The sequence below is a fragment of the Solea solea genome, chromosome 6 (genome assembly GCF_958295425.1).
Source record: "Solea solea chromosome 6, fSolSol10.1, whole genome shotgun sequence".
In the NCBI taxonomy this organism is placed as follows: Eukaryota; Metazoa; Chordata; class Actinopteri; order Pleuronectiformes; family Soleidae; genus Solea; species Solea solea.
The window spans coordinates 26690454-26715750 of record NC_081139.1 but is presented as its reverse complement, the minus strand read 5'-3'; the positions used below and the strand labels follow the sequence as shown (position 1 = coordinate 26715750).

At 43.7% G+C, this 25297-nt stretch overlaps 2 protein-coding genes across 6 annotated transcripts; both read left to right on the top strand.

Moving 5' to 3' along the window:
• Window positions 1-13: 13 nt before the first annotated feature.
• Window positions 14-6519, top strand: LOC131460983 (uncharacterized). 4 transcript variants are annotated; one of them, XM_058631934.1, is made up of 2 exons: window positions 14-437; window positions 526-6519. In XM_058631934.1, the coding sequence occupies exon 2, from the start codon at window positions 1270-1272 to the stop codon at window positions 3550-3552; it is 2283 nt and encodes a 760-aa protein (XP_058487917.1). In that variant the 5' UTR covers window positions 14-437; window positions 526-1269; the 3' UTR covers window positions 3553-6519. The 4 variants fall into 4 exon arrangements, with proteins under 4 accessions (XP_058487917.1, XP_058487920.1, XP_058487919.1 ...); XM_058631937.1 differs by having other exon boundaries at window positions 432-791; window positions 1057-6519; XM_058631936.1 differs by having other exon boundaries at window positions 432-880; window positions 1057-6519.
• Window positions 5541-25297, top strand: LOC131460981 (inter-alpha-trypsin inhibitor heavy chain H3-like). 2 transcript variants are annotated; one of them, XM_058631932.1, is made up of 22 exons: window positions 5541-5674; window positions 6490-6519; window positions 6750-6773; window positions 7874-8028; window positions 8110-8214; window positions 8340-8502; window positions 10056-10166; window positions 10284-10412; window positions 10880-10996; window positions 11070-11238; window positions 11330-11455; window positions 11549-11730; window positions 11815-12000; window positions 12094-12233; window positions 20747-20907; window positions 21107-21133; window positions 21235-21303; window positions 23388-23501; window positions 23638-23839; window positions 23962-24134; window positions 24602-24713; window positions 25110-25297. In XM_058631932.1, the coding sequence occupies exons 1-22, from the start codon at window positions 5570-5572 to the stop codon at window positions 25246-25248; spliced, it is 2739 nt and encodes a 912-aa protein (XP_058487915.1). In that variant the 5' UTR covers window positions 5541-5569; the 3' UTR covers window positions 25249-25297. The 2 variants fall into 2 exon arrangements, with proteins under 2 accessions (XP_058487915.1, XP_058487916.1); XM_058631933.1 differs by lacking the exon at window positions 6490-6519 and having other exon boundaries at window positions 5570-5674; window positions 25110-25296.

Below are 25297 nucleotides of genomic sequence, written 5' to 3'. Positions count from 1 at the left end.
TCAAAGCCATGTTTTGTTATGTATTGCTTTCGTATGTGCCTTTGTAAATCCATCTATCATCAGAACCTGTACGACTTGTCGGTTTTATAACCTGACTGACTCTCTAACTGACTGTGGTTAGTAGCTAACAAACTGTCTAACTGCTAACTGACTGCTGCTTAACCGTGTATGTGGAATAAACCTTCAGAAAGACAGTCGAGTTGTGCCCGCCGTACTTGTTCTGGTTACCCTTTCCAGAAGGGAGTATTGAGCTGGAAAGACCAACCAGCAGAAATCTGGACAGTTATAAAACCGTTGTTGGCAACGTATCAGTGCAGTACGGACAGCCGAGCGGAGGACGACAATCGTGGAGCACCAGGACGCTGGTGAAGCGAATCAGTCGTGAATTACTAAAGAGGAGAAGCTGGAACAGAAGAGCCAACGCAGCCGTGAATAAGGTTGCGCACTTGGAATTCAGAGCTCTTCTGGGCGAAGAGCCTCACGGAGGAGAAGCTGGAACAAAGAGCCAACGCAGCCGTGAATAAGGTTGTGCACTTGGAATTCAGAGCTCTTCTGGGCGAAGAGCCTCACAGAGGAGAAGCTGGAACAGAAGAGCCGACACAGCCGTGAATAAGGTTGCGCACTTGGAATTCAGAGCTCTTCTGGGCGAAGAGCCTCACGGAGGAGAAGCTGGAACAAAGAGCCAACGCAGCCGTGAATAAGGTTGTGCACTTGGAATTCAGAGCTCTTCTGGGCGAAGAGCCTCACAGAGGAGAAGCTGGAACAGAAGAGCCAACGCAGCCGTGAATAAGGTTGCGCACTTGGAATTCAGAGCTCTTCTGGGCGAAGAGCCTCACGGAGGAGAAGCTGGAACAGAAGAGCCAACGCAGCCGTGAATAAGGTTGCGCACTTGGAATTCAGAGCTCTTCTGGGCGAAGAGCCTCACAGAGGAGAAGCCGGAACAAAGAGCCAACGCAGCCGTGAATAAGGTTGTGCACTTGGAATTCAGGGCTCTTCTGGGCGAAGAGCCTCACAGAGGAGAAGCCGGAACAAAGAGCTAACGCAGCCTTGAATAAGGTTGTGAGGATTGCACAAGGAACAAAGAGCTCTTCTGGGCGAAGAGCCTCACAGACTGTGACATTGAGACGTCGACAGTTGGGGGCGTTGACATTCGTGTGCCAAAAAGACGTGTCGTTTGCAAAGAACTGAATCCTTTGAACAAGTCACTTGCAACGAACCAGAGAGTCAAATCATTTGAACAATTCCAATTCCGGAGTTCAAAGAACAAAAATGGCAGACGACAAGCCAGACCTGGAAGACCTACAACGGAAGCGATCAAATGCACAGCGGAGCCTAACGACCCGTATAAACTGCCTTAATTTCAAAGCTGGTCGTCTAGGCACAGGAAAATTGTCGCAAGAGTTGGCAGGGTTGGAAAACGACTATGATACTTTCATCGGCGCCTGCAGTGAATATATCGAAGAACTGGAACAGATAGACTCAACGGACGACAACTGTGAGTTAAGAGACACTCTGACAAAGAGGGACGCCATTTGGCAAAGGTACCATGAGACAATGGAAATGTTGTGGTTTAAGGATGCTGAGCCAGAAATAAGCACCCTTGTGGCACGGTTCAATTTAGCTTTCGACCAGGCCGAGGTACTCGGCAGGAAAAGCGCACTACAGCGGTGTCAGCAAGAGGCCAGAAGGAAGGGACTGGATCAAGAACTCCACGAACTCAGAGACACTGTGCATGTTTGGAGAGACTATCAGCCATACGGGAAAGAAAAGTGGAGACTCCTTTTAACATTGGAAATTAAAAAGGAGGAACTGATGGATGAGTGGTCATGCTGCCGGGATAACAAACGGGGAGATGGGCATACCCGACCAGTAGCTCGTGCTAGTACCACCCCACCTGTTCGCACCCACTCGGCTATTAGGCAGGGCACCGTAGCTGGCACCAGTCCCCCTCATCAACCTCCTCAACAGCCTCAACAACCTAACTATGGACCCACTGTCAGCTTTACTCAGCCTCCAACCCTCACCAGTACACCACCAAGGTTTCACACTGCTCCCACCAACACCAGCATGGGACAAAGGGGAACTGTGCCCACCAGCAACTTTGGTACAGTCACAGGGGGAGAAGACAGCTCTCAGTGGGCCCGACCCAAAGCAAAGATCACTCCGATTAGCTTGCCTAAGATTTCTGGGAGCAGGACGGCTGACTGGGAGAGTATCCAGGCGCAAGCGGGTCCCACAGAGTCCTTTGAAGAAGAGCAGAAGAGACTGAAGGGTCAAGTGACAGAGTTACAGAAAGTAACGGAAGTCAATGTCAAGAAGGTAGAGGAGCAGAGTAAACTGAGGGCCGAGATGCCTGAGCTGCTGAGCTCTGAAAGGACCCAAACTGCAGAGCTGCAGGGGACCTTGGTGCAAAGTCAGGAGAATCTCACTGAGCTTCAGTCTGACTTCTACCAGAAAGAGTCAGAAGAAGAAGAGTCTACCCTGCATCAAGACCTCAAGGCACCAGAAGAGACCAGAACTGCAGAGCTGCAGGAGACCTTGGTGCAAAATCAGGAGAATCTCACTGAGCTTCAGTCTGACTTCTACCAGAAAGAGTCAGAAGAGTCTACTCTGCATCAAGACCTCAAGTCACCAGAAGAAAGACTGAGCTTAGCACAGGAGGACTTGGCTACCAACACCAGCCAACTCCTGCTAACCACACCACTGCTAACTCCAAACCAGACAGGTTTGGAGGCTCAGACAAAGGAACTGAAGAGAAGCCACAGCTCATTGGAGCCAGAGCTCACTGAACAAGAGCAGAAGCACCTGGTGATACTGCCTTTTGAGAGCAGACTTTCTGAGAAAATGCTAACACAGTGGCTTGCGCATGGGAGCAGCCCCAAGAACTATGCCTTCCAGGGAAACCATTTCGAGAAGCTCTTATTGTTCCTGGCGCCTTTCCTGAAAGGCCAAAAGTCATTACCCACAAGAGTAGAGCTTTTGAAGTTCAGTGAGCCAATCCCCATTTACATTTCTGAGAGACCCAGCTACCATGAGAAGCCGGTCGACTGGAGGAGGATCCTAGAGGGAGTGGAGAAGATCCTGAAAGCAAGGGGCTTCTACCTCAAGCCCTGGGTCCGGTCTGGTCAAAGTGGGAGGAAGGACGAGGCAAAGCCTGACCAAATGACTCTACTTACTGAAGGAGAAGTGGATGTAAAAGCACCAAACCCATTAACTCGTCGCGTCCTACTGAGCCAGATCACTGGATTGTACGACCCAAACGATCTAACAACACCTGTGGAGCAAAAAGGTGTGATTCCTGTGAGGAAGGCCACCCAGGAGGCTGGCAAGTTCACTAAGGACACTTGGGATGAGTCCCTCTCTGACGAACTCCGAGGGAAACCGATCGAGCTGTTCAAGGAGTACACTCGCTTGGGGAGCATCAAGTTCCACAGAAACCTCACACCCTCTCCGGCTGGAGGGGCAAGCCCTGGGGAATCACATTCTCTGACGGAAGCTGTGAATCTTACGGCGCCATACTGTACCTGCGATGGGAAACGTCAGATGGTGTAGTTACCCGGTTGGTGGACTCAAAGGCCAAGTTAACCCCCTTAAACCAAAAAGGCGATGCAGTCGAAGTTGAAATCTGTGGGGCTGTCTTCGCTGGATGGCTCCCAGCACTGTCTGAATGTCTATGAAGTGATACCACTTTCCCACAGTCAATCTCCCATGCTTCAGTATGTATTCCTTCAGGCGTGCGGCGAAGACAGCCCCACGCCAGTTTAGGCTCGGTCGAGTTGTGGAGGCCCATCCTGATGTGAAAGGCGTAGTACGAGATGTGAAAGTGAGGACGTGCCAAAGTTGTCCGGTTTCCAGTGGACAAAGTGGGAAAGGCAAAGAAAAGGAGAACCGTCCCTCCACCATCCTTCACAGAGATGTCAGAAGGCTGGTGGTTCTGTTGCCAGTGGAGGAACAGAAATAGATTCCCCACCACATGATGGTGTGTTTCGGAAAAAGGGATCAAGACCCCCCCCTCCACCATCCTCCACGAGAGGTGGTGGTGTGTTTCGGAAAGAAAAAGGATCAAGACCCCCCCCTCCACCATCCTCCACGAGAGGTGGTGGTGTGTTTCGGTAAAGGGCATCACTGCGTCATCAAGGACAATGTGAAACCTTTATTTGTCATTTGTATCTGTCATTCACATCGTGTGTAATACGTTCGTACCCAGCGATGTAGCTTTATGTACCCATTTGAAAGTTAAAAAATTGTGTGTGTAATACGTTCATACCCCGCGATGTAGCTTTATGTACCCATTTGAAAGGTAAAATTGTGTGTAACGCGTTCGTACCCAGCAATGTAGCCATTTCGAAAGGCAAAATTTGTGGTTGTTGTGGCCTACTTGGATTTAGGAATCAGTAGGCCAAGTGGGAGGTGTAGAACTTTCTAGCAGGCAAAGCTATTTGTCTTTCATTCTATTTATCTGTTCATTGTTGTAACTGGTATCAAAGCACCGTTGCCTTTAAAGGGCCTTTAAGGTGCATCGTCAAAGCCATGTTTTGTTATGTATTGCTTTCGTATGCGCCTTTGTAAATCCATCTATCATCAGAACCTGTACGACTTGTCGGTTTTATAACCTGACTGACTCTCTAACTGACTGTGGTTAGTAGCTAACAAACTGTCTAACTGCTAACTGACTGCTGCTTAACCGTGTATGTGGAATAAACCTTCAGAAAGACAGTCGAGTTGTGCCCGCCGTACTTGTTCTGGTTACCCTTTCCAGAAGGGAGTATTGAGCTGGAAAGACCAACCAGCAGAAATCTGGACAGTCGCTCTGATTTCATCAGATATTACTGTTCTTTGTCTTCACTGACCACCTCAACCTCCTCTCACACGAACTCTTCCTCTCAGATTTCTATCCATTGTAGGGCCTCACAAACCAGTGCTCTCTGAACTGGCTTCTATGTTCCCTCACATCATTAGCCACAAGTGTGATCAGTTTTGAGTTGTTGTGTTCACGTGGTGACACCTGTGCTTTAACTGTGTTTGACTTTTGTGACCTGTGCTCACCATTATGCAGCACGGGTGCATCACAATGAACATGTGTTGGCAAGTTGTGTCTAAACAGGTGAAAAGTGCTTATGGTTTTGCCAAAAGAGTGATTGATTCAATCAGTGGGTTCAGGCAACTGAGCATTTGGTTCAGACAATAGGGTTTAGTGTTTTAGCAATTGAGAAAAACTGTAAAGTGACCAGTAACCAAATGATGGGGTTTGCTGGGCTGAAGTGCAAGGGCATACAGTTCTTAGAACAACAAAAAATGTGTTTGCTAAAGTGAAATATTAACATTAAACAACAGTAGCGTGGTTGTGCTTTTCTGAAAGTAGTCGAACGTTTACTGGAATGAAAGTAGCACGGAGTGAGGAGTAAAGCAGGAGGAGGAAGGACCGAACCAAACTTGGTGCCAATCCAATGACTCAGCCCTGACGTTTCTTCCTCCTGACCATAGAGCACAGGTCTTTCTGACCCTCCCCCTGGACAGAGAGTTTTACTCTCAGTACTGAAGTCAGCCAGTGTTCAGTGGACGTTTGGTCATGTCTGCACTGTGGTGTGTTCATCTACTGCTGCTGCTGTTCTGCCTCTGGTTGCCCAGTCTGGGCCAAGCAGCTCTGGTCATCTCAGGTCATGAAGCTCCACAGGTGAACTCACTCACTCTCACACAGACCTTTTCGTTCTCTGACTTAAACCCTTCATGCTGCGTTCTTATTAAATAAAGTAAATTAAGTCAATTTGCCGTGGGAATAAAACACAACTCCTTATATGGACATCCTGGCTGTGTGTGTGTGTGTTTTCATAGACTTCTTCTACTTGTGTGTTATTGAGTCAAAGTTAGGATCGAGCTTATATTGTGTGTTTCGCAAGAAAAAGCAGGAGTAGCAACAATTGTGCAGAAGTCACAAAATAGACCGTTTTTTTCTTTTCTTTTTGTTCCTAAAAACGAGGCCAAGTGAACTTTGAACTGTGAAGTATTTCCAAATTTCACAAACTCAATCCGATTTTAAAAATGTTAGATTACTTTTTGCTCAGGTGTGTTTATAACATTAAGCAAAACTATATTTCATCAGATTGCTTAGGTTGTGCTAAAAAAAGTATATAAGACATTTTCTTATAGCCTCTGTATATACAGTACGTTTTAACATGGTAATGTGAAAGCAGCCTAAACCCTCTGTGTTCCAAGGGTTAGTCTGGATTTTCACAACAGCCAGGAATCGTTTGAACTTCAGTTCTCCCTGATTCAGCCAAATCTGCTCTTTAATTCCATTTTGTAATTGAGTATAAATCTCAAACACTGTTTAAATTTACTGCCAACTCCTCCTGTGCACACGTGTGACGCTTTTTCTTTTTTGTGAAGAGGTACTTAATGTCACGTAAAGACTGTGTGTGGAGGTTTCTTTCATTTTCTGGCACAGTGTTGTGTTGATTGTTGACTCTCGCTGCTGTGTTTGTGTTACAGGAAACAAGTGGAGCTGCCAGATCACTGCACGTATGTGATAGAACATGTTCACACACTGTCAGAAAATGTTATGGTTAAAATAATTTTTTTATGAATTAGCATAGTGTTAGTCACTTAAAAGCTTTGCTCCCTTCTTTACTGAATCATTGTCACACCAGTTAAACCACGACGTAAAGTGATAAAGACTGTTTTCACACTGTAAATGTGGAAATGAAGTTACAGAGAAACGTTTGTCTCAAATGTTCCCTTTTTTGTTACAGAAAAGAAGTACAAACGGGGGAAAGGTAAGATAACTCTATATGATTATGTTTGTTTTCCCACGTTCACAAAGACAAATCTCAAAAATCATCTGTCCTGCTGTTCTGGTGATAAGCAGCTCCCCGAAGGCAGCCATGTGGCCGGTGGGCGAGCGTGGTGCAGCAAGTATGGCCTCAGTATTTTCAGAGAGAACGGGGAGGAGAACCACGGAAAGTCGTAGCAGAGCTCTTCCTCCTCCAAGGGTGAGAGAGCACATTTAGCAAAGCTAGCATCGTGGCCCTGTTTCTCACCCTGTGGGCAGCAGGGTCTGGTGCCACAGGTGTTGCCCAAAATCGAGTGGTTACTCGTGGCGCTCAGCTAAATGTGCTAGTTTGCCTGCGGGAAGAGGAAGCGATGGGACCTGCCAGACATTTCCGGGTTCTCCCTTCTCCTTCCGGTCCAACACCACCTCTTTCAAGCGGACTACAGTTTGGTTGTTTGGTCAGCATCCGAGGTCTCAGACTCCATTCACACTGACCCAAACGAACTGGACTGAAGGGGGTAAAGCACCGCGGTTTGATTCAGCCGCACTTGTCCATCCCTGATTCCAGAGCTTGAACGCCACAGCTGAAACACAACGACTATCGTTATATATTATATAGCTAAACCTCATCTGCCCTTCCAACGGCTTGTCCTTTTCTGAGGGTCACATGAGGAGCTGGAACCAACCCCAGATGGCGTTGGGGCAAGCAGCATGTCCCATGTCTTCTCTTTGTAAATTTGATGGTTTTGTAATCGGCTGAACGTGTTTCTGTATGTTTCTGTCCATCCTGGAAGAAGGATCCCTCATCCGTGGCTCTTCCTGAGGTTCCTCCCATTTTTCCCCTGGTACAAAAGCTTTTGTGGAGTTTAGGATAAAAATTGTCACATGCTGTACAGACTGTAATTGCGTTCATGGCTATATAAAGAAAATTGACTTGACTTGGTACTGAACAAGATCACAACACTCCCAGAGACACTTTAAAAGAGTCAGAGCAGCAGGAAGAAATGGAGAAGATGACCATGATTCACAGAATAAAATGCTTTCATTGGCTCATGTCCATTGTTGTGTCCGTCTTTCCATGTCCTCCTTCTGCTTCTGTGTCAGGTGGAGGTGCACAGCGTCAGCGTGGACTGCACTGTGACGTCTCGTTTCGCCCGCACCGTCGTGACGTCCGTGGCTCTGAACAAAGCAAACACCTCGCAGGAAATCTTCTTTGAAGTGGAGCTGCCCAAGACGGCCTTCATCACCAACTTCAGCATGTCTGTGCTTCTACACGAGCAGAGCTTTTCTTCCTGAAACACGTTCATTGAATTGTCTTGTGGTGTCTTTGTGCCTCGCAGGGAAATTGAAGGTCGGGTGTATGTTGGGGAGGTGAAGGAGAAAGAAAAGGCCAAGAAACAGTACGAGAAAGCTGTTTCCTCTGGACGGACTGCCGGACTGGTCAAGTGAGTCGGTCAAACAACAACAAGAGTTCAAATCAAAATCTGGGTTTCTACAGACTCGTATAGATTCTAATCTGATCATTTTAATGTCAGACGCTGTCAGTGATCATGTCTGTGTTTTATTTCAGGGCCTCTGGGAGAAAGATGGAGAAGTTTTCAGTGTCTGTCAACATCGCAGCTCAAAGTAACGTGACCTTCGTTCTGACCCACGAGGAGCTGCTTCAGAGGAAACTGGGCCAATATGAGATTTTAACACGAGTTAAACCCAAAGCACTGGTGCAGAACTTTAAGGTGCGTCTCTGCTCGTGATTCAAATCTCACGCTACATTCACTCATACATACTCGTCGCTCTAACACGTGATGGTGGGCGGAGCTGACACTCGGCGTCTGTCATGGTTAACTACAAAGGGAGAGTTGCTAACGTGATGGTGATGTGATGTCGTTTGATGTGCTGGAATATTTTCACCACATGACACTTGGAAAATTGAACTTCTTTCAACTTGTGTCGAGCAAAGCAAATCAACGGACCCACAATGCGGTGAATAAAAGTGCTTTTTGCTATGAGCAAAAATATGATGCTACGAGCTTATAAACAGTTTTGTGATTGGTCAGAATTTTGTGGGAAATTGTGACAAAAATGTGAAGTATTTCTTTGTGACGCCCCAATCAAAATGTAACTTTTGTTTCTCATCTTGACACAGGTTGCAGCTGATCATCTGAGATTTTGCTTGGATAATAATTGCTACTTCATTCTCATGATATTCCCACTTTATTACATGTCATTTTACATGTCATTTACATGTTATTTTATTCTTGAAAGATTATGACTTTATTCTCGAAAGATTACGACTTTATTCTCATAATATTACGGCATTATTCTTGAAAGATTACAACTTTATTCTTGAAAGATTATGACTTTATTCTTGGAAGATTACGACGTTATCCTTGAAAGATTACGACTTTATTCTTGAAAGATTACGACTTTATTCCTGAAAGATTACGACTTTATTCTCATATTACGACTTTATTCTTGAAAGATTACGACTTTATTCTCGAAACATTACAACTTTATTCTCATAATATTACGACTTTAGTCTCGAAAGATTACGACTTTAGTCTTGAAAGATTACAACTTTATTCTCATAATATTACGACTTTATTCTCGAAAGATTACGACTTTATTCTCATAATATTACGACTTTATTCTCATAATATTACGACTTTATTCTCGAAAGATTACGACTTTATTCTCAAAAGATTACAACTTTATTCTCATAATATTACGACTTTATTCTCATAATATTACGACTTTATTCTCGAAAGATTACGACTTTATTCTCGAAAGATTACGACTTTATTCTCAAAAGATTACAACTTTATTCTCATAATATTACAACTTTATTCCTGAAAGATTACGACTTTGTTCTTGAAAGATTACGACTTTAGTCTCGAAAGATTATGACTTTATTCCCGAAAGATTACAACTTTATTCTCGAAAAAGATTATGACTTTATTTCCGAAAGATTACGACTTTATTCTCAAAAGAATACAATTTCATTCGCGAAAGATAACAACTTTATTCTCATAATATTACAACTTTATTCCTGAAAGATTACGACTTTATTCTCGAAAGATTATGACATTATTCCCGAAAGATTACAACTTTATTCTCAAAAGAATACAATTTTATTCTCAAAAGATTACAACTTTATTCTGATAATATTCCGACTTTATTCTGATAATATTCGGACTTTATTCTCATAATATTAAAAAATGGGTGTCTTTGCTATAAGGCAACAGTGTTATCCACTGAGCTGTTTTTCTGTGTGTTTGTGTTGAAACAGATCGTGGCAAACATCTATGAGCCACAGGGCATTTTGTTTGTTGATGCCCACGCAACCTTCCTCAGCAACGACCTGCTCCCCCTGGTGGAGAAAACTGTCACAGACAAAAAGGTGAGCAATAAGAAAGGCCTTCAAATATTCATAATTGAACATTAGTTTCATTTCATTTTGTCTTCACATTTATTAAAAAATAATATAAACTCGGCGGTGTGTTCATCTCCTCGTCAGGCGCATGTCTCCTTCTCACCGACCATGGAGCAGCAGAGGAAATGTCCAGACTGTGATGGAACGCTCATCGATGGAGATTTCATCATTAAATATGACGTTAACAGAGCAAAGAGCTTTGGGGACATTCAGGTCAGCTGTCAACAATCACATACAATACTGTGCACAAGTCTTAGGCCACCATCAGATTTGTTGTTTTAGCAATGCTATAATGACAGTAGAGGATAATTATGTCTATTTCACTTCCAGGAACACATCCAGAAAATATGGTTGCAGTAAAAAACATCCTCTACAGGTGTCAAGTAGTTAGCGTGATCTACACTTACACTTGAACAATAACACAGCTCTGTTAATACTGAAGTGGAACCTTAATTAATGTTACTGGGCATTACATACACATGTTGCATGAGTTCAACTCATTGACAGCTCACTAATATATAAGATCACTTCATTCCAAATTCCAATGATCACAGAATTGGACAAACAGAAAAAACAACAGAGCTGGTGGTGCCGGAAACTTTTGCACAATACTGTATACACGCAGACTGACTCTATAAACAGAGACACTTAAATATTGTAAAAGGTTGTTTTCCCTTCAGACTGTGAATGGATACTTTGTCCACTTCTTTGCACCCACTGAGCTGCGCAGAGTCCCGAAGAATGTGGTGTTTTTGATCGACCAAAGCGGATCTATGTATGGGACAAAGATTAGACAGGTGAGAGACTTCTGACGTGACTGTAAAATATCAACGCACACATTTCCACCTCTGATCTTGTCACCCTTTCTAGACACGAGAGTCAATGGAGCAGATCCTCAAAGAGCTCCACGAGGACGACCACTTTGCTCTCGTCGCATTTAGCTTTGTCTTGAACAGCTGGAGGCACTCGCTTACCAAAGCAACCAAAGAAAATGTCACTGAGGCCATTGATTTTGTGAGAAAACTTGACCTCCAGGGAGGTTAGTAAAAATACTACTTTGGTTCTCTGATCCTTCTGTGACGGAGATTCAAGCTGATATAATACATTTAAGACTTTGTTAAACATTTAAGGCACCAACATCAATGACGCACTGTTAAGTGGTGTGAACATGCTGGTCAAAGAGAGACAGGAGAAGAAACTCCCCGAGAGGAGCGCTGATATTATTATTTTACTGACCGATGGAATGCCATATGGTGGTGAGCATCTGCAGGATGAACTCACATTTGAGCGAGGAACTTCAAATACAATGTAGATTATAACTGTGCATGTTGTACCTGTGACGTTGAAAGGTGAAGAAAACCTGGAGAAGATCCAGGAGAACGCGCGTACTGCAGCTGCAGGGAAAATGTCTCTGTTCTGTCTTGGATTTGGTAATGACGTGGATTACTCCTTCCTGGATGTACTGAGCAAACAAAACAAAGGAGTCGCTCGCAGAATATATGAAGCTTCAGACGCAACGCTTCAAATCCAGGTGAGAGGTTTTGATTATAAATGACTGTGTTTTTGTGATGTTTCACTGTTCAGGACAAACTTTGTGTGTGTACATTTATTTCAGGGTTTCTATGATGAAGTTGCCAGTCCTCTGCTTTTGGAGGTGGACCTGCGTTATCCTGACAATGCAGTGGAGATGTTGACCACAAACCACTTCAGCCAGTTGTTTAACGGCTCAGAGATCGTGGTGGCTGGTCGGCTGACCGACAACGACCTGGACAACTTCATGGTGGATGTGATGGGTCAGGGGGTAAGAAATGTAGAGACACTATCGAGGTGGAGAGAAGACTGGTGTGTCTGTTGTTATTTACTTTGTTGATTTGACGTAAACTCTTCCCTGTAGCTTGAGGAGGACTACAAAGCACAGGGTCAGGCCAGTCCTGTGAAATGGACCGACATATATCCAGATGAGGAGTACATCTTTGGGGATTTCACAGAGCGTCTGTGGGCCTATCTGACCATCCAGCAGTTACTGGAGAAGAGGTATTATTTAAATCTCTACCAATGACATCTATGTCTGCTTGAGTTCTTGATATCTTAAGAATATGCTGCTACTTTCTTCTAGTTTGGAAACTGACATTGTTGATCCTCTGCTGCTTCAATGACCAACTTCAAATGTGTTATCTTGTAGCTCTGGTGTTTGAAATCCTCAGTTTAAAGTTAATTTACCAAAAGACTCAGCACTAGACCAGCAGCTCTTGTGTGCCCGTGAGCTAAAAATGCTGATTTTTCTCTATGGACTTTTGGAAAGTGGCTAAAATAATTGTTCCTTCCTGCTCCTGCTTCCACGCCTCATTCATTGCCACTGCCTTTTGTTGCACCTTTAAAGGGGATATATTATACAAAATCAATTTATAATACAATTTTTCTTTTTTTTTTTTTTTTTTACAGCATAGGTAAACAAATCAGACAGCATGCACAAACAGCGCACCCAAACAGAACAATCACACAAACGCATCCACCCCCCACCCCTCCTCACAGGATCATACCAGTTATATTAAAATTACATGAAACCGAGATAAAAATGTGTGACAAATTCTGCATCCATATACACATATGATACACCAGAATACTGAAATTACACAAGTGCATATAAGTATGCATTTAGACAATAATAATGAACAAAAACAAATATGAATATATATATATATATATATATATATATATATATATATATATATATATATATATATATATATATATATATATATATATATATAAATATATATAATAATAAAAAAAAAATAATAATAATTTTAAAAAAAAATAAGAAGAAGAAATAAAGACACAGCCACAATAACAATCAAATCAGGTCCTCACTCCCTCCATCAATCCGTATACTTCCATTTTCCAGGAAATATAAAAAATCTTTCAAATACTCCAAAACCTATCGATCTTGTTTTTTATTATGTAACTTATCTTTTCCAGTGCCAAATAGGAAGTTTAACCATTCAGAAATGCCACAGACAGTTGGCTTTTATGCATGACCTAGCAATGCACCTTTTAGCCTCCAAAAGGCACATACCAATTAAAATGTTTCATCATTAGTTATCACGAAATTGGCAGGGTAAATATTTAGGATACACAGCTTAGGATCAGTAGGCATCCCTTTTCCTATAATACGGCCAATAATGTTCAGTACCCCTCTCCAGAAGCGTGCAACCTGTGGACAGCCCCACACTTATGAAATAACGACCCTTTCTGATGGCTACATTTAGTGCATGTGTCGGGAATATTGGAATTAAAATGGTGCAGCATGACAGGAGTAATATATTGTCTAGTCAGCCATTTATATTGTAACAATATAGAATGTGTGTTTATAGATTGAGTTTTTACCAAAGAGCAGGCTTCTGACCATTCTTCCTCTGATACCCTTTCACCTAGATCCATATTCCAGGCCCATAAAATATTATTTGAAGACTCCTTAGATCTGTCCACAAACAGATTATAACGCAAAGACACCTGTCCCCTGTCTCTTAAATATTTTAAAGTGATGTCTTCTAAAGTAGACAAGGGGGGGAGCGCTAGGCTGTTACATTGCTTCGACAGAACATAATTTCTGACTTGAAGATATTTAAAGAAATGTTTTGTAGGAATGTCATATTTGAATTTAAGGTCTTCAGATGACATACATTCTTTACCATTATACAAATCAGATATTTTAGCTAGACCTTTGGAGGAACAGAGTTTAAAACCCGGGTCTGCCCTGCCTGGGAGAAAATCATCATTACCAAAAATGGGTGAGAATTGGGAAAACCGTTTTGTCATACCCCAGTAAGCATTGGCATTATGCCAAATCCTTATCGTATTTTTCAAGAAAGTATTTTTGGTATTTTTCAGAAGCTTCTTTGTATCTGCCGAATACATGTACAAATGCAATGATATAGTGATATTCTGGGATTCCATCGCAACCCAGGCTGGAGGGTGGTCAGTGACAAAATAAAACATACCGGCTCTAATTTGCGCTGCCCAAAAGTACCATAAGAAGTTCGGAAATTGCAGACCACCTCTGTCATATGGTAAATACAACAAGGAAAGTCTAAGTCTAGGCCGTTTGTTATTCCAGATGAAGTTTGTGAACATTTTGTTAAGCAACTTAAAGAAGGAAGGAGCTGGGGAGAGTGGAATTGACTGGAAGAGGTATACAAATTTACTTTGAATTTACATTTTTGGGATATTAATGCGTCCGATTAAGGATATGGGTAATTTGGTCCATCTATTTATCAATTGTGTGACATTATCCACAAGGGGGTCATAATTAGCTGAAATAATTTTGTCAATAGTAGGGGTCATAGGGACACCTAAATAAGTAAATCCCTGTTTTGACACAGTAAATGGTGTAGGGATCAGGGGACTGTTTCTCTCATTTTCTGTCAGAAACATTATCACTGATTTACTATTGTTTATTTTGTATCCTGAAAAGGTACCAAATGTTCTCAGCAAATTCAGGAGATTAGGTAGAAAACAAAATAAAATGACGTCATCCGCGTACAATGAGATACAATGTTCTATGTTTCCGACTTTAATTCCTGTAATGCCAGCATCCCTGCGAATTGCCATGGCCAGTGGCTCAATAGCCAGGACAAAGAGCAAGGGAGAGAGGGGGCAGCCCTGTCTTGTTCCTCGATTAAGCCTAAATGGCCTTGATACAAGACCATTAGTTAGTATTTCAGCTTGTGGGTTGGAGTACAAAAGCTGAACCCATCTGAGAAAATTTACACCCACACCAAATCTTTGCAAGACATCAAAAAGGTATTGCCACTCTATCCTATCGAAGGCCTTCTCTGTGTCCAGTGACAGGATATAGTGGTCAGGGAGGCCAGACTTTTTAAACAAAATATTAAGCAACCTTCTCGTATTGTGGAAGCCCTGTCTGCCCTGTACAAATCCACTCTGATCCAAATGGACCATTTGAGGTAAGACTGGTTCCAACCTCCTTGCCAGCACTTTGCACAAAATCTTAAGGTCATTATCTAGAAGAGAAATCGGTCTGTAGGACCCACAATGGGTTGGTGTCTTTCCAGGCTTCAGCAACAATGAAATTATTGCTGTGTTTAGAGAAGGAGCTGAAAGCTGAGAAGGTCCACGGAGACGTCAGGAAAAAACATTATTCTCTGGTTGTCCAGCAGTATAGGTCCCTTCAGCCTGGCCGCTCTCATGATTCGTGTCTTGTCCACGTAGTTCAGTAGCTTCATTATCACCACCCTGGGTCGTGCCGATCGCTGCGGTCCAGCTCCGTTAGCCATGCTAGCCTCAATAGCTCTGCTGAGCCTGTGGGCTCGCTCGATTAGCAGGGGTCCAGGAAAAGTATCGGCACCAAGCACCTTCGGCAGCCATCCCTCAAGAAACATGCACATGTCAGTCCCTTCCACACCTTCGGGAATGCCCACCAGGCGTAGGTTGGACCGTCGACTTCGGTTTTCGAGGTCGTCAATCTTGATCGCTAGCTCCTTAATAGTAACTTTCATGGCCATGTTGCCCGCTAGTAGCGACGCAATGTCATCATGGTTGGTGCTAATTCTGACCTCAGCTTTCACCACGAATGTTACCACCCACCAGTAAGTTTACTTCGAGAGCTCCACCTTAGCTCCACCTTGTCCCTGCGAGAGTGCAGGCGAGGAAGGAGGAGCGGTATTATGTCAACGCAGAGGGACAAGTGTGCTGTTCATGGCTGCACAGTGCACAGTGTTTTACACAAACTTCGAGCCTCAGAGGATTTTATATATGAAGCTAATGTGCCGGATAAAGTCAGCAAACGTGTGTTTGTTTCTTCGCATCAGACTGCGGCCAGCGGTTGCCGTATTTAGTCAGCGACCGTATTTCACCTGCGTACAAACACATTTTTTAAGAAAAGGTCACATAGGTTCAAGGTATTTATTTGCCATTTGTGCTTAAACAGATAGTCCAGGCACATTGGAAATCTTGTGCGGGTTCTACGTGTCAGTTGTAGGAGACAGAAACACAAACTTAAGTATAAATATAAAAGTATAAAAATATAAAAGTAGACCTTAAATTAAAATCTATACAGAGTATAAAAAATATTCAGAAAATGTAGAAAAAATAAAAATATACAGATATACAGCACCCTTTTATGTATATATATATATATATATATATGTATATACATATACATACATACACACATACATATATAAATATGTATATATATACATACATACATATATACACATATATACGCATATATATATACACATACATTCATATACACATACATACACATATTTACATGCACATACACATATATGCACATATATTGATGGATTGCAGTATTGCACTGGGATAGATTGCACATTTATCAGGAATATTGCACAGAATATTGCACATGGTTAAGGTGAGGTAGTGTCTGGTTATTTTACAGAGAGATCAGTGGTTTTGATTTGCCATCAGTCTGACTGTGGCCGGGAAAAAGCTGTTAAAAAAGCGAGTTCTGTGTGTTATGATGCTGTCCGCTCTGCTGTGCCTCAGGTTGTACTTGCAGCGTTTGTGTTTGAGCAGAGAGTGAGCGGGGTGGAGTGAGTCTCTGATGATTCCCTCTGCTCTTTTCCTACAACGCTGCGTATACATGGAGTCCATGCTAGGAAGTTTTGTCCCAATAATCCTCTCCGCAGTCTTTATGACTCTCTGCAGAGCCTTCCTCTCTGCCTGTGTGGTGTTTCCGTACCAGACAGTGATGCCAGCAGCCCTGTGGTGATCCGGTGCTCTGATTTCAGCAGACACCCGTCCTCCCATCTTCACCGCCTGGGGCCTTTCGGTCAGAAAGTCCAGGATCCAGTTGCAGGTGGGAGTAGGGACTCCAAGGTCTGCCAACTTCATGATCAGTCTGCCTGGATGGATAGTGTTAAATGCAGAGCTGTAGTCCAGGAAGAGCATCCTGGCATACGCTCTGCTGCTCTCCAGGTGTTGCAGGGTGTGGTGAAGAGCTAATGGTACCGCGTCGTCCACTCGATCGGTTGGGGCGGTAGGCGAACTGGAGGGGGTCGACAGTGTCTGGAACCATGTTGTTGATGTGGGTGAGGACTCATTTTTCCAGGCATTTCATGGCGACTGGTGTGAGTGCCACTGGCCTGAAGTCATTTAGGGTGGGTGTCCGGTCTTTTAGGGACTGGTATGATGGTGGAGGTTTTGAAGATACGGGGGACTACAGCCTGAGATAGTGATGTGTTGAAGATATCGGTATACACACCAGCCAGTTGTTCTCCACAGGCCTTCAGTACTCTGGGAGGCACTCCGTCGTGTCCCACCACTTTGTGGGGGTTCACCTTCTTCAGAGCCTTCAGGACCTGTGTGTGTGTCACCTGGAAGGCAGTGTCCGTGGGGTTACAGGGGGTTTTTGAGGGTGTGTCTGTGTTCAGCCTGTCGAGCCTCGTATTGAAGTTGTTCAGGCTGTCTGGGAGCGTGACGTCCCGGGGGTCTGTGGTTGTTGTGGTCCTCCTGTAGTTTGTGACAGACTGGATTCCCTTCCACATGCTGCGTTTGTTGTGGTTGTGGTAGTAGCCTTCAAGCTTTTGGGAGTGAGCCCTTTTTGCTGCTCTGATGGACTTCTGCAGCAAGTACTGGGCTCTCTTGTACCCCCCCGTGGTCTCCTGACTGGAAGGCCTCCCGCCTCTTCCTTATTTTCCGCTTTACGTCCCCATTAAACCAGGGTTTCTGGTTGGGGAACATACGCACAGTCCTGGGGGGTGCGCAGATGGTTGTGCACCAGCTGATGTAGTCACTAACAGTCGCTGTGTATTCATGGGTGTAGTCAGTGGCCTCTTTGAAAATGCTGCAGTCTGTGGCCTCTAAGCAGCCCCACAGGCTAGCTTGTGCACTATCAGTCCAGGTGTTAATGGTTCTGACTGTGACTGGGCTTGACTTGAGCCTTTTGGTATAAACCGGTTTGAGCCGGATCGCAAGGTGATCAGACTTTCCAAAGTGGGGTTGTGGTTCAGCTGAAAAGGCATGTTTGATGTTGCTGTAGCAGTGATCCAGTATTTTGTTTTCCCTGGTGGGAAAGTTCACAAACTGATGCAATTTAGGCATAGTTTTCCGGAGATTACAGTGGTTGAAATCTCCCAAGATAATAACAGCAGCATCAGGATATGTGTCTTCATGCCCACTGATCATGTCATGTAGCTCCTTCAGTGCAGCCTCCTCTTTGGCAGAGGGGGGGATATGCATGACACTCACAATAATGCATTGCAGTTCTCTGCGCAAATAAAATGGTCTTAGTCTTAAAGTGAGATATTCCACATTTTCAGAGCAGGATCTCGAGATGATCTTACTGTCAGTACACCAGGATTGTTTGACGAGGGCAGCCGGAACTCCTCCGCGAATCTTGCCGCTCTCTGCAGCGCTGCGGTCCTCTCTGAAGACCATGTAGCCGTCTGGTGTTACTGCCTTGTCGGGTGTCCTCTCCCCCAGCCATGTTTCGCAGAAACACAGTATGGAGCAATCCTGTATGTCCTTCTCGGTGGAGATCCTGGCATGAAGTTCGTCCATTTTATTTGCCAGCGACTGGGAGTTAGCAAACAGTATGATCGGGAGGGTTAGCCTGCCGTTGCTAACCGGTCCGTTCCTCCCCGTCTGCCGCGCCTCCACTTCGGCCTGTTGTTCGAAGGAGAGCTCCCTGCTGGGGGCCGGCTTAGCGTCGGGTCCGCGTAGCATGTTAGCTCCAGGTAGGACTCCAGCACGTTCTGGTCGAAAAAAGTCAGAAATTGCTGCGCTCTCTCAGCTGTAGTAAGATCGCCCGATTGTAGACACTCTTTGCATTGTGTGCCTTAACTCGGCATAAAAAAGTGGCAAGTATAAAGTAGAAAAGAAACAACTGGACTCGGAGAGCTCCGCGACATCGCACACTGGGGAGCGCCATCTTGGATAGAGCTCATAACTGACCATTCTAACACATCCTAATTAAAAATATTTGTTCAGTACGTCCTCCATGACCGGAGCACAGTCTCAGTCTAATACAGTCACATACAGCGGCAGTTTATGCAGCTCACCGGTGGCGATCAGTGGTGCTGTCCTTAAGTATCCTTGTGTCGGAGGCAGGGGTCGCGTTAACCGAATATTTTCCGTCATTGACCGTTTTTTTAAAACCGTCATTTTGACAGATTGCAATTCACACCCCTGACCACTTGGTGGTGAAGAGAGATATTACAGTAAGTTGAAAGTAGAAAAGAAGAAAAATGTCACAGCAGTTGAGTGTCAGAAGTTTCTTTAAAAAGCCCAAAAACTATGTTGATAAAAGAGGTGAAAAAATAGGGATAGATGCAGATGCAGATGAAGGACAAACTCAGCCCTTGGCCTCAGCGGAGCGAGGAAGCGGCAGTAAGGAGGTTAGGCGAGTTCAGTGGGAGCGGGAGTTCTCCTGGCTGAGGAGGGCGGATAGAAAAATGTTGTGCGACAAAATAAAGATTCCCATCGGAGAATCTGAGCATAATTTCTGACCTGGACACCGTACTCAATGCATCTCGCTATCCTTGTAGTGCTGACAGCGTGTTAAAGAGCTATGGACAGGAGGCTTTGGAGCGCGTCTGTGACCGGTGCAGCTGATCCACTGGTGCAGAAGGAGCGCATGTTGCGGGATTTCCTACCACGCGCAACTACGCGCAAGCAGGCACGCGATTTAAGTCCATGTGGACCAGGAGGAAGGTGTGAGACTGTGTGTTTAGGCCACAGGTTAACTGTTCATATTCCACTGTAATATGAACAATGCAATTGAAAGTGTCATTATTATCATTTAAAGTGACCGGTAAAAATTGATTATGACGGGATTTTTATGTCAGTCAAAATGATGGACAACGGAAAAGTCTAGCGCAACCTCTGGTCGGAGGTCTCTTCCTGTGACGGCACTCTCTGTGAAAATCAGTTAAAAACACTTAGGGACAGCAACGCTGATCGCCAGCGCTGATCGCCAGCTCCGGAGCACAGAATCAGTCTGATACAGTCACATACAGCGGCAGTTTATGCAGCTCGCCGCGTGCCGCTGCCGATCAGCGGTGCCGATAAGCGCTACTGTCCCTAAGTGTTTTTAACCGATTTACAGTTCGGCATGGTTGGGCTTGATCCTTATGTCGGACGTCTCTTCCAGTGACGGCACTCTCGCTGTTTTCCGCACACGCTGCCATGTTGATATTGTCAGAGAACTAGTGGAGGGTGGGGGAGAGGAAATGAGCGGAGGGAACAGGAGCTGAGAGAGTGAGCGCAGTAACAAGGACAAATCAGAAACCCCCTGGAAGAAGTGGGTGTGTGTTTGCCTGTGTCTCATTTGCATATAAAGGGACCACGCACAAAACAGAGCATTCTGAAAGGGGCGGGTTTACCAGGGTTATTGAACTGCTATGGTGCTTCATCCTTATGGCATTTTGACCAAAACATGTCACTGACATGTTCATTAGGACACCAGGGAACTATTTTAATTGGGGAAATAGGGTATAATATGTCTCCTTTAAAACAGCACACTTCTGTTTCACTCTTCTGTTTCACTCCTGCAGTAAGAGTGGTACCGCAGACGAGAAAGAAAATGCCACAGCCATGGCGTTGGACATGTCTCTGAAGTACAGCTTCGTCACCCCTCTCACCTCCATGGTGGTCACCAAGCCTGAGACCGAGGACGGAACAGACAGCCCTCTCATTGCAGACAAGCTGACTGAAGGTGAGGAGGGAAATTAAATAGTTTTAAATTAAATTAAATTAAATTAAATTAAATTAAATTAAATTAAATTAAATTAAATTAAATTAAATAAACGGGATCCAGTGCAGACAAATAAAAGAAAACATCACTGGGATACACGGAAATTATTTCTCTTTCAACTATAACTATATATAAGCTGTTCTTTTCTGGTTTTTGACAGAACAACGACAACAGGCAGAAAGAAGAGGTGAAACAGTCATTTCTTTCACCACAAGGCAAAAACAATTTGTAGATTCACGTTAATGGACTGCACTCATTTCAACTTGGTTTTATCATTCCTGTATATAGGCTATTACCACATGCCTGTAAGCCCTCCAGTGTACACGCCCACTTACCATTCATCACCAACATATTTTGGTAAGTCATTTTTTTATGTTATCATGCCTTGTGTTATTAGATGCTTTGTGAAATTGTATTTACAGCCATACATGTTCCTCAGAGGCTGGGTAATAATGACTTTGGTGATCCTCTGAGTTCACCTGTAGACCTTTTAAAGGTTTGATATTTCTCACACGGATGTTTGTGTTTTTGTTTATGAGACTATGCTGGGTTAAAAATTGCCAGTGACCTTTCTGGGAAGAGTTTCTAACCCATGTCTGCATTTCCTCCAACAATGTAGTTATTGCTGAATTTAAATGTTACGTGTGAATGTAAGCGTGAATCAGACCATAGGACATTTTGTGTGTATGTGTGTGTGATTATTAGCCCCTTTTTCCACCAACATTTCCAGGAACTTTTTTACCTGGGGAAGAGAATTCCCGGTAATCTGTGTGGTTTGCGTTTCTACCAAGCCTCAAAGTTCTGGATGATCAACACTCGTCATTTCGTGTCCCGACTCGTGCTGAACCTCCTCATCCTCAGCAAACATGCTGGACCTCGTCTTCCGTCCACTAATCATATGTCCTTTTCTTTTGCTCCATGTTTTTGAAATGACCGACAGCAAAATAAGTAAGTTCTTCTTCCCTCGTCTTCTATTAAAGGTCTTCTTTAAAGGTGTGATTGCCCCGGTAATCCTGGTTATCAGAAAAGTCCTTACTTTTCTGATAAAGTAAGGACTTACTTGTAAGGACTTACCCCCCCCCAGTAATTTCAATGGAAACGAGCAAGGATTTTTAAAATCGTGGGTAAAAGAAAAGTTCCTGTGGTGGACCCAGAATACTCAGAAATGCAAAATAAAACATAAAAATACAGTTTAAGACTCAGAAAATCACTCCTGAATTGTGAACTTTGAGCACAGGAAGTTGACAACTCTGAGATTTAAATACTCCTACTCCTTTGACTTCCGAGTACAACTGAAACACACGTTAGCGTCATCCCTGAAGTGACTTTAAAACTGATATGAGTGAAGGTAAAAGGTGAATTTATCCACTACTTATGACGTTGTGCACTTTGAGTTGAGAGTGCTAATCGACAAGTATTAATATGATGAAGCACAAACGACCGTTATATGCTAAATATTAACATGTTAGCATGATAGCGTTGTTAGCATTTAGCTCCCAGCTTGGCTGCTGCCTCTTGTTGTGAGTGTTGTCATCAACATGTCAGCATACACACTAGCGTTGCCAACTGTCCCGTATTAGCCGGGACGTCCCGTATATTGGGCCTCATTTATTTGTCCTGTACGTGCCCTCTCTTGTCCCGTTGATTGACTGCTACGCTGATCTAACCACTGAATGATACAACAACGACAGCAGCCGCGCTGATCACGACACTTGAGAATCATCAACAACACCTGTCATCATCCAATCACAGTGTGATGATGACAGGTGCCTTCCCACCTCGCGCCGGGAGACGAGGTGGGGCTATGAGTCATGCATGAGTCGCACATGATCAGTATATTGTAAATAAACTCGCAAATTAATCCAATTTAAACTACAATGGATGAACCTGCAAAAAAGAAGAGACTGTGCAGCTACAACAAATTATGGTAAATTAAAAAGACGTGGGGTAAGCCCGTCAGTTGTGATTCAACAAAAGCCTTCTGCACTTTATGTCGGAGGGAATTTTCAGTTGGCAACACACAGATGGTGCACTGCTATTTTATTCCTCTGCAAAACTGCTATCATTATGACAAATGCCTTAAAACAATACACTGTGTAACTGAGATAAGGGCGTCTATACTGGGTAAGTAAATAAACAATCGAAGGACACGAATAGCCAACAGCGTCTCACTTTTATTCCATTTCGTTTTTATATATATATATTTTTTTATACTTCTTCCCGGCAACAACAACCCCGCCACTTCCGGTCTACCCTTCACAATAAAACTACACGTCAGTTATGAGAAACAATACCTGACAAACTCTACTAAGAGCTGCCATAATAAAAAAATATGTTACAAGCTACTCGTCACCTTTTGTCCATTATTTCATAGTGACAAAAATGGCAACCCTAGTACACACATTCATTGTGTCGTCTACTGTCACTGTGATCACTTGCAGTGGATGGAGATCCTCATTTCATGATAGAGCTGCCAGAGAAAGAAGACGCTCTGTGCTTCAACATTAACGACAGACCAGGAACCATTTTCTCTCTGGTTACAGACCCACAATCAGGTCAGTCCTGAGTCCTGATCATCATCAAGACTTTGTCAACAGTTAGTACAACCTGGTCTACTTCTTACTGAGCAATGTTTGTACATGTATATGCTACTTATTAACAGTGACTGACTGAACATGTTGTTTCCCTCAGGTATTTTGGTCAATGGCCAGATAATTGGAGACAAGAAAATCCCTCCTGATGGTAAAATGAACACGTATTTCTGGCGCTTTGGCATCGTCCACCAGACTCTGGGGGTGAGGCTGGAGGTGAACACTCGTGACATCTCAGTGTTCCAGGACAGCAAATGGGTCAAACTGCTGTGGTCGGACTCGGCCTCTCTCAAAGGACTCAAGTGAGCGGCTGCACCATCACACGGTTTTCTTTCTCTCTTAGTGAGAGAAACGTTTCCTTTAACATGAATAAAGTGAAACGTCAAGTCCAGTTCAGAATAATCTCCTCCTCCTTCTCCCACAGTGTGGATCTTCTTGTGACCAAGGAGCGCAGCCTGATGGTGACTCTGAAAGATTCAGTCAAGTTTGTCGTCCTGCTACACAAAGTGTGGGAGAAGCATCCGTACCATCGGGACTATTTAGGTTTCTACACCTTGGACAGTCATCTCCTCTCCCCTGCTGTTCACGGCCTGCTGGGTACAAACATGACACACTTAGCCGGAAGTAGATCACATGGTTTTAGGATTATAGCTGCTCAAGAGTTATCCTGATTATCCTGACGTCCCTTTCCCCAGCACGTCAGTAAACTCCTGTGGCCTTAGCCTAAAAAAGATGTTAAACCTTTGTTAGGGTAGTGAGTTTCTGCTTTAAATACTAAAGCAAACTCTGGCTGGTTTGTCTGTTTGGGCGACTTTAGAAACATGGCGGTGCAAGATGGTGGCCTCCATAAAGCAAGAACCTTGTCTACAGTATTTTTTAAAGAAGGGTAGTAGATTCAATTTCTGCCAATACACCCTACCAAATGTTACACATGTAGTTTCCCTTTAAACGCTTACAGCGAGAGAATATTGTCATTTACTTGTGCTCGAAAGGTGGAGAGTTGTAGAGTCACAATGATCATATTTAAAAATAATAATATTTCCTGTAAATGTTGCGTCCTACAGGTCAGTTCTACCATGGGATTGAATATGAGGTGTCTGAGCTGCGTCCAGGTGAAGTCCCAGAGAAACCGGACGCCACCATGTTTGTGAAGGGACAGCAGCTCAATGTGACCAGGTACAAGCCTCAGATCAGTGGTTCCCAAACACTGGGTAGAGACCCAAATATGGGTTGCAGGAGATTTTTGTGGGGTCCCCTTACAAATTAGCCCAAGGTTCCCCAAATCTGTTATTTAAGATTTGTGTGCTATTTTTTTTTTTTTTTTTTTTTTTTTAAATAACATGCATGAAATGAAGTTTTAATGAACATCTCTTGGAAATGGTCGCTGCAATATTCTGCACAAATTCGGGTCATGATAGTTTGCCATCTTAAGAAAATTGGGTCCTCATAAAGAAAGTTTGGGAATGACTACCTTTGATAAGTGTGTGGTAGGGTTTGAATGTGTCCAGAATCAATAAATGACTCTTGCATTGTAAATAGAATTCTGTTTTAACGTCGGTTTTTCCTCCACAGAGGCTGGCAGAGAGACTTCAGGAGGGACGTGAAGAACGGGGAAAACGTTCCCTGCTGGTTCGTTCACAATAATGGAACCGGCCTCATCGATGGAGACGTGACAGACTACGTTGTGTCGGGACTTTTCAAAACTATTTAAAGTCTGACACAGAAATCATGCAAATCTATAAATAAATGCCTATATTTTA

Excerpts from the sequence above, each read along its gene's own strand:
- LOC131460983 (XM_058631934.1), top strand. The coding sequence starts at position 1,270 with ATGGCAGACGACAAGCCAGACCTGGAAGACCTACAACGGAAGCGATCA.
- LOC131460981 (XM_058631932.1), top strand. The coding sequence starts at position 5,570 with ATGTCTGCACTGTGGTGTGTTCATCTACTGCTGCTGCTGTTCTGCCTC. Across the intron at positions 8,215-8,339 it reads CGGACTGCCGGACTGGTCAA|GGCCTCTGGGAGAAAGATGG; the intron begins GTGAGTCGGTCA and ends GTTTTATTTCAG. Across the intron at positions 12,001-12,093 it reads TGGATGTGATGGGTCAGGGG|CTTGAGGAGGACTACAAAGC; the intron begins GTAAGAAATGTA and ends TCTTCCCTGTAG.